Source organism: Venturia canescens, chromosome 1 (assembly GCF_019457755.1).
Source record: "Venturia canescens isolate UGA chromosome 1, ASM1945775v1, whole genome shotgun sequence".
Lineage (NCBI taxonomy): Eukaryota > Metazoa > Arthropoda > Insecta > Hymenoptera > Ichneumonidae > Venturia > Venturia canescens.
In genome coordinates this window covers 36,649,014-36,661,459 of record NC_057421.1, presented here as the reverse complement: position 1 = coordinate 36,661,459, position 12,446 = coordinate 36,649,014, and the positions used below count along the sequence as shown (strand labels likewise).

General features: G+C 36.6%; 2 protein-coding genes across 5 annotated transcripts in view; one reads left to right on the top strand and one right to left on the bottom strand.

Annotated features, from left to right (window-relative positions):
• The window catches only part of LOC122417151 (agrin-like), a 351,440-nt gene extending 347,223 nt beyond the window's left edge, over nucleotides 1-4,217 (top strand). For all 3 annotated transcript variants that reach the window (XM_043430457.1, XM_043430466.1, XM_043430448.1), the window contains one exon: nucleotides 43-4,217. In XM_043430457.1, the coding sequence (XP_043286392.1) occupies nucleotides 43-300 (258 nt within the window). In that variant the 3' untranslated portion in view covers nucleotides 301-4,217. The remainder of the gene's footprint in view (nucleotides 1-42) is intronic.
• A 3,048-nt stretch (nucleotides 4,218-7,265) lies between these two features.
• On the bottom strand, nucleotides 7,266-10,603 carry LOC122413225 (actin-binding Rho-activating protein-like). 2 transcript variants are annotated; one of them, XM_043423424.1, is made up of 4 exons: nucleotides 10,293-10,603; nucleotides 8,371-8,501; nucleotides 8,008-8,257; nucleotides 7,266-7,844 (listed from the first exon to the last, which is right to left on the bottom strand). In XM_043423424.1, exons 1-4 carry the CDS (start codon nucleotides 10,308-10,310, stop codon nucleotides 7,737-7,739), a joined length of 507 nt encoding a protein of 168 aa, XP_043279359.1. In that variant the 5' UTR covers nucleotides 10,311-10,603; the 3' UTR covers nucleotides 7,266-7,736. The 2 variants fall into 2 exon arrangements, with proteins under 2 accessions (XP_043279359.1, XP_043279368.1); XM_043423433.1 differs by lacking the exon at nucleotides 10,293-10,603 and adding an exon at nucleotides 8,866-9,023.
• Between the last annotated feature and the right edge of the window lie 1,843 nt (nucleotides 10,604-12,446).

The window sequence follows — 12,446 nt, the reverse complement described above, 5'->3', positions numbered from 1 at the left end:
AAAAAAGATTACACTTCGTTCAAAGCAACATTCGTTTTACAGGAAAAAATTGACGACGGTGTATTTCATCATGTGAAAGCATTTCGAAGGAGACGAGCAACGATCGTGCAGATCGATGACGAGTCACCCGTCAAAATAACGACCGAAACGACACTTCTGATGACTAATGGAAAATTATTTGTTGGCGGGAAGCCCGGTCATCGTGGTATCAAAGCCTGCGTTACCGACTTCATCGTCGACAAACGTCGGTTACCTTTGACAAGGCGAAAGATAGATTTTTGTCACGACAACGATGTATGATACCAAGTAGTAATACCAACGTTATCGACCCCGATAATGTCGTCCTTTCCAAGTTCATTGACAAGATCACTCGGTACATCAACTTCATTAACAACGAGACAAGCCTATGACGTTGCCAGTTAACGAAATGTAATACCAACGTGAAGAGAAGGAAATTTATTGACATTGTTTATTCTACAAGTGATGCCAGTGATGCGTATATATAAAATATTTATATATATCTACACGAACACATATTTATGCATACATATCACTGGTAATATATGATAATAATTATTGATACATACAGCAACAATAAGAGGTAATAATAGCGCTGCGGTAAATAAAATACTCGTCGAGTGAATGAAAAGGACGATATATAAATATATGTCCCCTGATGTTACCTTGTATTGAAACGAATCACTGATTAAAAAAGAGTTTGTTTCTTTCGCTAAATAAGAAAAGAAGAAGCACCTTAATTTCCCAAAAAGGAGGACAACGAATAGGAAATGATAAAATTGTGTCATATTTCGTGAGTTTTCAAACTCAAACGAAGAATACTGCCCCTCCCATCGAGAGTGTTTTACGGAAAAAACGAAAATTCTTGATGTTCATGCCTAAGGACAGAAGAAAATGAAAATACAGGAAAACTCGAGTGAACTGAGTTTCCCTTTAAAAGACAATAATATATTTTTAAGTGAAAGTCTCCACGACAATACAGTGTCGGATGCATATACGTACGGATTTTAAGAGTTCGAAAAAAAAACAAAACTTCTGAAAAGAAAAAGTGTTGAATATAAATATAAATGAGCAAATTAAGTTGACGGCACAACGCGAAGGTCGTGAACGATCGAATACGCAAGGAGATACGTTTTTGAGCGAATCGTAAGCAAGCTAAAACGCACCTAAATGTTATTTAATGTAATATACCAAGACTGACTAATACGAACAAAGTTGCGTTATTATAACGATATTGATAATAATAACAATGATAATATTAACGTTAACAACGGAAAAAACGATAACGATAATAAAAACGAAACAACCAGTATAAAATTGATTTTAAAAGAGAAATTAAATTGGTGTTATGTTTGGTTGTAAGGTAGACGCGGTAGGCAGAAAAAGACCCGATGAATGACCGAGAAAGAGAGAGAGAGAGAGAAAGGATTCCAGAGGGAGAGCGAGCGAAACAAAGTTAAATCTAACATTGTGAATTTTATGATCTATATAAATATGTATTTTAATCGACCGTTGATTTATGCCAGTAGACAACATTGTTTGAGGTAGGAGAAGCTTTTTATAAATTGCGCAAAGATTATATAGAGAATATTATATACACGATATCACGACATGATAATTATTATTCCTACACTATAAAAAATATATATATATAAATATATAGATGGATCCCTATATATAGAAAAAAAATCATTCCATTTAATGGAGAACCTCGAAGGATACATTTTATCCCAAGTCCGTAAAAGCCATAAATATAATACTTCTTAGCGATAAAAAACACAGGAGAATTAATAATTGCTAAGTGCGATGTATGTCCAATTTCTACCCTGGATCCTGAGAAAAACGAATTAGTTTGAAAGCGAATTTCGTCGTAATAATAATTTTTTGTTTTTTTTTTTTCAATCGAAAATGGTGTAAATATAACATTATATGCGATTAGCAAATACGAGATCACGATAATCGCGCGTTTCCTTTCGTAGATAAAAAATATATATATAAATATATATATATATGGGTCTCTTGATTTATTACAAAACTCATGAATTTACAGTACAACTGTCCTTCGTTTTCCCGACTTAAATATTTCCATTTGAACACATGCAGGTCTCTTCTCTTAAGTATATAAAATTATAAATTTGTGGGAACAAATATTCACAGCTATTTCAGTCAAAGATTCAGTCGAAGGTTTTTTATAATCGAATTTTTCTTGATGTACGAATAAAAAAAAATCACTCTTGCGTATGTCATCATAAGAATGCGCTTGTGGTTATTTATCTTTTTTTTTGACACGAAGGGGGAAAAAATGTTGCATTAACGTAAGCGTGCAAGTGTAACGAGGATTAATTTGTTAACGACGCATCATACGAAAAAAAAAAACATGATTTCGATGCGTTATATTTGATACTCTATTGAATCTTGACGAAGGTACTTATTTTCTACTTCAAACCTCAAGGGAATGATGAAGATAATTCGTTAGCGTTCACGTAGAATATGCTTTGTCCAGTCATCAAAAAATGTTCTTCGGATATTCCATATCGAATGCTCGTCAATTTATTCGATTTTATGTTGATCACTATTGTTATAATTTAAGCTAAATCTCAACCTGGTTTTCTGCTGGACAAAGAATGTTGAACTTTAAATTGGTTAATCGGGCGCTCTCGTATAAAACATGGAATATGAAAACCAAACATAATTTCTAAATCAATGGATGTAATTATATTGATCGATCTGAATAATTTTTCAATCAATTAACATGAGATTCAAATACAAGAGTTGTTTAATTTTTATATTTCAGCCATCAAAATATGGACGAACGACGCTAAAGGCGAGCAATTCCGTTCATCTCTCCAATTGTTTTTTTTTTTTTTTATGAACTGAAAATGTGACATTATGCGAAGTTTCATATGCTGAAATTTTATATATATTTATTGATTCACGTGAACAAGTGTTTTGCAACATTTCATGAATAAAAGGAATATTGATCTCGACGTTATTGGCCTCTTTGCGTGGAATATCTGGAAAATATGAATCCTGTGAATAAAATAGGATTCGTGAATGGAATAGAAAACACGTATAATTATAGAATACAATCCACGAGCATATTTCACAACGTAGATTAATTACCACGAGTGTTTACGAAAAACAAGCATTTCTACTCTGTCCTATGTACATCGACTAAGAAAAACTTGTCAGATACGAAAAATTCTTTGATCGAGCACTATAACTGATTCAAAAACGTACATCACATGTTTAAAAAAGCATGAAAAATTATCCTGAACAAAAACGTTACATGTACTATTTATTTATTGAGCAAAGAATGATGATAAATATAAGCGAACGCGCTCTTATCGCACCACGAACCCCGCTAATTATTAAAGGGATCCGTATCGTTCAGGAATGTAACAAGGCCTGAACAACGGGAAAATGCTATAAATTTCGAGATGATCTCATTGATTTGTTCGTTTTATTCTACTTCCTCGAAGTTTCCAATAATCATTTATCGTGCAGCTAGTAAATGGATGTACATTTACGAAGCAAATTCCAAATAGCCGCAGTAGAGAAAAGAAATGTTTTTCGTTATTGCATATTTGAATTAATATTATTGCAATTTAAACATCAATTTCGTCAAGCGAAATCGTTAATTTTCGTCGAATAAAATTCCAAAAAACTTGATGGTCAATCAAACTGATAAAGGCGAAAAAAAAGTATTTAATTTTGGCTAACGCGAGAAAAATTATCGTATATTATGATGAAATAAACTACTACTACTGCCGATTTAAATAATCTTTAAAGAGAAGAAAAATAACTACACAATCAACTTCAAGATTGCCGAATGAATCGATCGTAAAACTTTATATCGCTCGATTATATATTAATCCTACATGATCCCATAATCTTGACCATCTCCGAAAGAATATGAATCATATAAAAATGAAGTGAATTCTATTTGTTTCAACACGGCTTACCGATAATCTTCGTTGTGTACAATCCGAACAATCATGTGCGAAGAGATCATTCTCTGTTGTGCTCCTAATTAGTTTTTTACTTTGATACTGTCATGGTATGTTGTGACTGTTGAAACTCTTGAAACCTAATGAAGCTATAATAATGTGTAAACGGAAAATGCGCGTTGTAAAGTGAATGTATATACAAAGATATACATATATATCTATATAAATTATGCGATTAACTTAAAACGATTCATCGGTGTGTTTTTTTTCCTCATAACTACGCGTTCTCGGACTTTATTGTACTGTTTTTTTTTATGTGTATACAACGCGAATCATTTTTAAATAGGGGGATGAGTTATTGAATGGGAGCAACATTGAAACGATAAAAATAAAATTCGATTTTAACAAAGATAATCTCAAAAAAGATTTTTTTTGACTGAATATTTTTTTCAATGGTGTTAGTAAAGCTGATTCATATTTCGAGCACCTATTATTTGCAAGCTTCTGAAGTTAGTACCTGAAAAATATTTTTATGTGTTTTCATGGTTTTCTACCGATGAAAATATTCCCCGCAGTAGTATAGCTAAGCCGACTCCGCCTCATGTAGGAATCTACATTACCGACCGTCGGCAAAGTAGATTCCCTGCTCTATCCCAAACAAACCCAAACGTCGTTGAAAAAAGGATGACCATTCTAACCCAAACAAACCCAAACATCGGTAAAAAAGGATGACCCCTCTAACTCAAACGGATCATCAAACTGAGCTCAAACCCAAACAGGTCATTGAACTGGGATCAAACCCAAACAGACCATTGAACTGAGATCAAATCCAAACACTTCAAAGCTCGCGCGCTGGATAGTTCGCGCAAATGCCGATAGATGACGATTTGGGTAGTGGAGATCTCGTGTGCGGAGCCTCGGCTGGTCGAGCTTATAAGGCAGTAGTAGCGCTTGGATTTTAGAGAATTTCCGGAGCTTACAATGGTATGTCTATCCCAAAATAATTCTCTCATGTACTTTTTTTATGATCCTCATCTTTTGCAGGTGTACAATAACGTATGTCTGTGTGGAGGGCATGAGTGGGACCCCTGCTTCCAGCGGCAAGTACTGGACCTCCCGCTGCCAGCTTTTGCGGGGCTCCCACCCATGCCCTCCACACAGACACACGTTGCTGTACACCTGCAAAAGATGAGGATTATAAAAAAGGTGGTTCCATGACATTAGATCACACGACAAAATATTACAGCAACAAAATATGACACGACAAAATATCACACGACTAAAAATAAAAACACGGACACACAAATACACATAAATACACACACACACACGCGCGCGCGCAAAAACACACGCACGTGCGCAAACACACACATCAACACAAACTACACACACAAACACGAACACACATAAATACAAACACACACAAACACAAACACACCCAAATACAAACACAAACACGCACGCACACTGACGCGAACACACATAAACACAAACACGCGCACACACACTGACGCGACATACCCAAACACAAATACACACACAAACGCGTACAAATACACACACGCACGCACGCATACACAGACACAAACACTCATCCGCACGCACACAAACGCGCATAAACACACACACACACACACAATGTTGTATTGTGTTCGTTATCCATTGTCTTATACACACCACTCACACGTATATACTGTGTCAAACATCAATCGATTTGAAAAATTCATGCCTGGCTTCGATAAATAGTCATTGTAATTTTTTGTTGCGGGATATTTTATATCCCAGTGATATTTAGTCGTATGATAATTTGTCGCGGTGATATTTTGTCGTGTGATATTCTGTCGCGGTGATATTTTATCGTGTGATATTATGTCGTGTCACCAAAAAAGGTACATGAGAAAATTATTTTGTGATAGGCTTACCATTGTAAACTCCGGAAATTCTCTGAAATCCAAGCGCTACTCACTGCCTTATATGCTCGGCCAGCCGAGGCTCCGCACACGAGATCCCCACTACCCGAATCGCCACCTATCGGCATTTGCGCGAACTATCCAGCGCGCGAGCTTTGAAGTGTTTGGGTTTGGTCGCAGTTCAATGGTCTGTTTGGGTTTGATCCCAGTTCGATGGCATGTTCGGGTTTGTTTGGGTTAGAGCTTAGTTCGATGACCTGTTTGAGGTTGTTCGGGTTAGAGCTCACTTCGATAACCTGTTTGGGTTTGTTTGGGTTAGTGCGACCATCTTTATTACCGACCGTTTGGGTTAGAACAGAGAGTATACTTTACCGACGGTCGGTACGGTAAATTCCTACATGAGGCGGAGTCAGCCTAACTATACTACTCCCCGCGATTCAGAAAAAAATCCCTCTCAGTGATAAAAATATATTACAGGAATCCATTCGTATTTTCAGATCTATTCACCCCTTAAAAGGGTTAACAACCTAATACTAATTTGGAAGTAATTTTCTCATACCTAAAGAATCTATCGGTAAAGCGTAATTTTAAGTTTCCTTTGTATTCGTTTGGCGTATCTTTAAAAATGATGCTCGTACAAGCTCTCATTTTCGACACCAAAGTATGAAATTTCTATATAATTTTTCAATTGTTGTGTGGTACAAAATTGATATTCTTTTCATGAGAATCGCGATCAAAATGCGACTTTTCCTTGCAAACACGAGGAATGTACAAACAACTGTGAATTCATATTTTAATTATATAAGCAAATATAGTGTTTTTTTTTTAGAAAGATTGATTGATTGATTGATTAGTTTATTATGCCTTAGACAATGTCTATGAAGCAATAGAAAAGCGAATAACAATTTCATACAACTTAAGATAATCATACTGTAATCATACTAGCAAGAATAAAGGAACGCATGAAGGAAAGTAACTATGTGAGAATTATAATAGTAGTAATACTAATATTATAACAAAAAGAGGGAGAGAGAGAGAGAGATATATATATAAGCGGGCGTTTGCTGCATTTGTAAAAATGCTCGATCGATGTTCGAAAAAGTATATTTTTTCTTTTTATGCAATAGATTGACTCTTTGATTCCCTTCTTTGGGAGTCTTCCGTTACATCCCTATTGGGAACAATCATTTTTCAAAAAAATGATTGTGAAAGTGGATCATTAATCGATGGGTTACGGTGCCCCAGTAAGCAATTCGAAACAAGATTCAATAATACAGCTCATTGTTGAAAGGAATGGATTGTAATGCATTCAATTTTTCTTGCTGAGTATATATCAATTTTGAAAGTTGGATTGTAAGGTAAACGAGGAAATAAGTTAGGAAGAAACTTTTTATGAAAATTTCTTTACTACTAATACATCTATACATATATCACATTCATTACGTAACTTGTATCGCAATATTTACATCAATTGTTTGGCTTTTTTCTCTTCTTTCTTTGAATCAACCTAAATTTAATTACCATTCGTTCTTACATGCTCTCGACTTCAGTCACGCAACGTACAAACTTTTACATACTTGCATCATTGCTTTTATCAAACTCTAGAAACTGCTGACATCTATTTTTTTTCAATATAATACAATTTCGATTCTTAACGTGTTTTTTTTCTTCATGCTATTTGTAGATCGGAAAATGATAAGTGATGATGATTTGTACATTGAATCAACAAGATTCTTGGAAGGGTCGTCAGTCACCATTCGAATGCTTCGCATGGGCAAAAAGTTCTTCGTGCACGAAACATCAAACTTTACTTAAAGGCTGAAGTGAATGGCGCTTTCGTATAATTTTAGGCACGAGTTCAATATTTCGGCAGATCTTTTTTCAATTCTTCAATTCGTTCTTTGAAGTTTTGTCGGATTTCACCGATCGGTTTGACGAGGAATATTGGCACGTCGTCGTCCCTCCTCTGTAATTTGTAGAAAAAATAAGCATTGAATATACAATCATTCAAAAGATATTTTGCGTTTCCATGAGATTGTAGCTGGCCGTATAGCATAACAGAGATTGTCATTGAATCGATGACAAACTCCTATTTCTACAAATGAATCGTAACAAAAAATATTTCGTACCTGGAACAAACATTCGCCCTCGAAATCGAGCAGTTTTTGTCTCCTCGCTCGGAGCAGCAAGCCCACGCATTTGTCGCTGATGGCAACGTAAATATTGAAGAGGTCACCGAATCTTATAGCTGTTATTTCCGGTTGGTCTTTACAAGGTGTACCGTTCTGATGAATGATGTCGCACAGTTCGAGAATTTCTTTGAGAACATGAGCAGTTGCTTTGCGACCGCGAATGTCTGAGAGAGAACCAGCTGCTGGCCTAAAAAGGATCGCAACAATTCAAGAACGAAGAGAAATCATTTTTATTTATGTTTTTCGAATATTCTCTCGCCCTCAAAAAGAGAATGCGTACGAGCCTTGTATAAAACTCACTTTCCGTATTCCTCTTTTGAAAACTTTGGTTTTTCAAGGTTTAGACCACTGGTGAAGGGATTTTTCGATTGGCCGTCCATGTGCTTGCTCGCGTGTTGATTGAACATCGCCACTTTATCACCCAGGGAACACTGCAAAACAAATATCAATTACGTAATGTAAGACATAATTCAATTTAGTATGTATTGAAGGCCTGAAAACAAAACACCGAGAACATTGTGACAGTGAATATAAAAACGATGCCTGCAGAATAAGGGTAAAATTTTATAAATGTTCGAGAGGATAGAAGAATGTCGTAATCTTCGGATTAATCGATGCGACTCTGCTCGATTACTGTGTAATTGTAAAACTCCAGTAATTGTAATAACATTTGTTAAAATTTAACTCTTTCAAAATTGAAATTTATTCTGGACAATTGCACAAGGTTATGTAAAATGAACGATAAGGAATCGTTGAATAAAATGGAAATGTCACGGCATATCTATTTCAACGCACTCGTCAATATTCTCTTGCAACGTTTCAGCTGCGACTATGAACCAGACTAAAAATGTCACAACACGGGCCGAACTATACACCGGAGTTTAGACACGACGTTTCGTCTCGTTATGAGAACGCAAGCGTAACCGTGATCACGAGTATAAAAAAGCAACGTGGCTTGGAAAACTGTCGGGGCTTCTCTAATTCGCGATGATATAAGTCTGTCGATAATTTTAACTTCCTGGTTTCGCAGAGAGACAGGGTGGAAGATAAGAAGAAGGCGAGAGGAAGAAAGCAGAGTATTGGGAGAATCGAGGTGAGCCAATTACGGTTCTTCATCGCCTGACGAGATTTAGTTACTCAATCCAACGTCTAATAACAAAATCAAACTGAATCCACATTGTTATCGAATGATTCTCGAGTCAATTCACTGTCAGTACTTGACCCATAGTTCAGATAGCTTGAGCAGATGGTTCAGTTGCTCAAAATATCCAGCACTTTAAGAATGAAATATCAAACTTTGAATAGTTGTTAAATTAACAGAAACAACGAACAAACCAGAATAATAATCGCCGAGTGTGCGCGAGGAAATCGTACGATCACAAAGGCACGAGATGTTGCACAGCCGTGCAATATTCGCGACGACTGAGAAATTGCGAAGACGACAATGACAATTGCGTTTATCAGATGGGCTGTCAGTTCTCGAATGGTTAATGCAACAGCGAAGCTCGCGGTCAACGGATGCAACTTGCGAAGCTATGTTAATTCGATCTACGGCGTAGTGAGGTAAAAGTAAGAGATGAAGAAAGAGAAAGAGAAAGAACGAGCTCTTGAAAGTTGTTTCATACTTATTGGACCACACAAAAAAGAATCCGAAATAATTTGGAAAGTTTCCAATGTTGTCGGCGGGACATCGGACTGTGGCCCTGACCATAAACGACACCGCGGTGGCAGAGTGACAAAAAGTAACGAGCTTTTCATCTGAAGACGTAACTCATTTCGCGGTAATGCTTATAAAGACATTTCTTCGTCGCGTCATAAAAATACGAAAAAAAAACTCTGCAATACTAAATTCGTTTCGTTCAGATATCGACAGCCGATTAGACGCACAGGGGAAATGAATAGCCAAAAAAAAGAGGTTGGAAAATTGAAAAGAAAGTCGTAAGAATGTATCGTAACAGATGACTGAAGTAAAGATGAGGGAGAGAGAGAGAGAGAGAGAATTCGAAAGAATTAATTGATCCGTACAGTCAAGTCGAAAATACGTCAAACTTATTATCACCTGACAGGGCTTCAGAACTTCTATTGACACGGCTCGACGCTAAAGATATTTTGACATTAGAATTATTAATGTTTCAGAGAATCATTGGATTTCTTATCGATTGAAAGTGATCGATGAGCCACACAAATATTCATGATTTATTGCTCAAATTAATTTTACTTACGAACATTGCCGAAGACATGTTTGCACGGAGTTTACAGTGTTAGGTTTTACAAAAGAAAATTCGTTGGACGTATATCTGATAAAAATAGATAGACAACGAAAATGGTAAAAATACTGTTTCAATTTGTACGAAATGGAATAAATCACGAGTTAATTGGAGCGCGCACGAGCCGGTAAAGATTTATCGGTAAACGAACGGGTTTCCAATGGTTTATGTTATTGGCGCGTTCAATTTTTTCTTTGCAATGGTGCTAAAATTGTGTGGCGCGTGAACGACGCGCGTCCCGTGAATAAGGTATCTTCGAGGACCATCGTCTTTTTATATGGAAGCTCCGTCAAAAACTTTCCCCCTCTCTATGACTCTCACATGGTCCGGTAAATTTTGCCGCACTGAAAAGATCGCGAAGTCCGGAGCACCCACAAACACGGAATATTTGAACTGTGTGCACCACGTGTGAGAAGGTGGGAAGAGAAACAGTGAGACACGGAAAACCTCGTAAAAAACGGGAGGGAGCGAGAAAGAGAGAGAGAGGCACTGAGAAAAAAGAGGGGAGCAAGATAAGAGGTAAGCTTTTTCGGAGCCAATTTTGAACGAAATTCTCCCGTGACGTTTGATCGGTTGCCAACGAACAAAAATTCGTGGTCATTCCGGAAGCCGTTCGTCACAATTCACAAGACAGAGACAACGGCGCCTCGCGAAAAATCATCAATTATAACGCTTTTATAATTACTAAAATCGAAAAATCGTTGACTCTGAAGCATGATTTATAAATCATGATTTATGTCTTTGTGATGGGTCGATGAATCGGTTAGCCGCTGTATCGAGTTTTAGCGAAATTTTAGTCATAGCGTCGCTTTGAAACAATGAGAAAGATTTGTCAGCCTCGAAGAATTGACTCATAAAATAATAATAAACATTCCAAATACTCAGTGTCGTTTGGTGGCAATTTGCGATGTGAGGCAATGCACTTGCGTTTAGAAAATTCGGCATCGGCAACCTTTCCAATATTTATTCGAAGCCTACTATAATCGAGCAATAAAAATTACGTACAATTGAAAGAGAAAAAAAAACACGTGAGTCATGTCGACATCGGAAATGGAGAAAAAAGAACCCTTCTCACTTGTTCGTGCACGCGAACGCATTCTTTAAAAATGTCAAAACTTTTGATAAAATTGCTGAGTATAAATCATTCGGTACCATAAATTCGTAAAGTCCGGAACGCTGACAAAAATAGAGTGGTAAATATGTACCATTATTTGAATTGAACTCATTGCTTAACGCCGTTTCGTCAGTGTAGAAATGATCAGAGCCGTGGATTCATAAAATATGTATCTATAGAGTCATTCTGCAAAATATTTTAGTGTCGAATCACGCACATGTATTTCGATAATGTTATACGAAGACACGTGTTCAGGATTGGCCAGCATTTGGCCCTCTGGCACAAGCGCAAAACCATCCATTCCTTTAAAAGTCACGTGACTATTGCGTGGCCGTAAGTTTTTTGAGTATCTGACACGAGACCGTTATCCTCCCGAGTGTGGCAAATCTCTTGCCCCGACCGAATCATCATATTCCTTTTTGCAATTTACAATTTCGGAAACGTATAAACGACGATGTAAACGGAGATTCACCGTGCATACCAAACCGAATCGCTTCCCTAAATCACGTGACTGAGTCAAAGTAAAAATGCTTCGAGATCTTCTGGTGTGTTCTTGAAATTCTCATGCTCACTCATTTTTCTCTTTCTGTCTCGTTCTTCTAAAATTTTAGAAATAGTGCGAAGAAACTACGCGTTTCACGTTTTCGTTCATGATTTCCGATCGTGAAATTTAACATTCTGCGAAAATATATTTTCGTAGTTTCTTGACACTGTTTCAAAATCAAAGCTGTAAAACGTTTGAATTCGCCCATTTTAAAACTGTTCTTCGTCAAAAGATTCTTTCGATTCTAAAGCCGTCGTTAAAAAATTTGAGCGAGAAAATCTAAAATCTTTTTACCGACAAACAACTCGTAAAATTCAATGAAACATCATGGTATTCTGAAGAATTAATTTCCATGTAGACGAAAGCGAAAGAGAACAAACATAGTCATTTTTTATTAACAAAGATTCAACCTTGTGTAAGTCCCGCTTCACGCGCATACTTTTCTCACTGC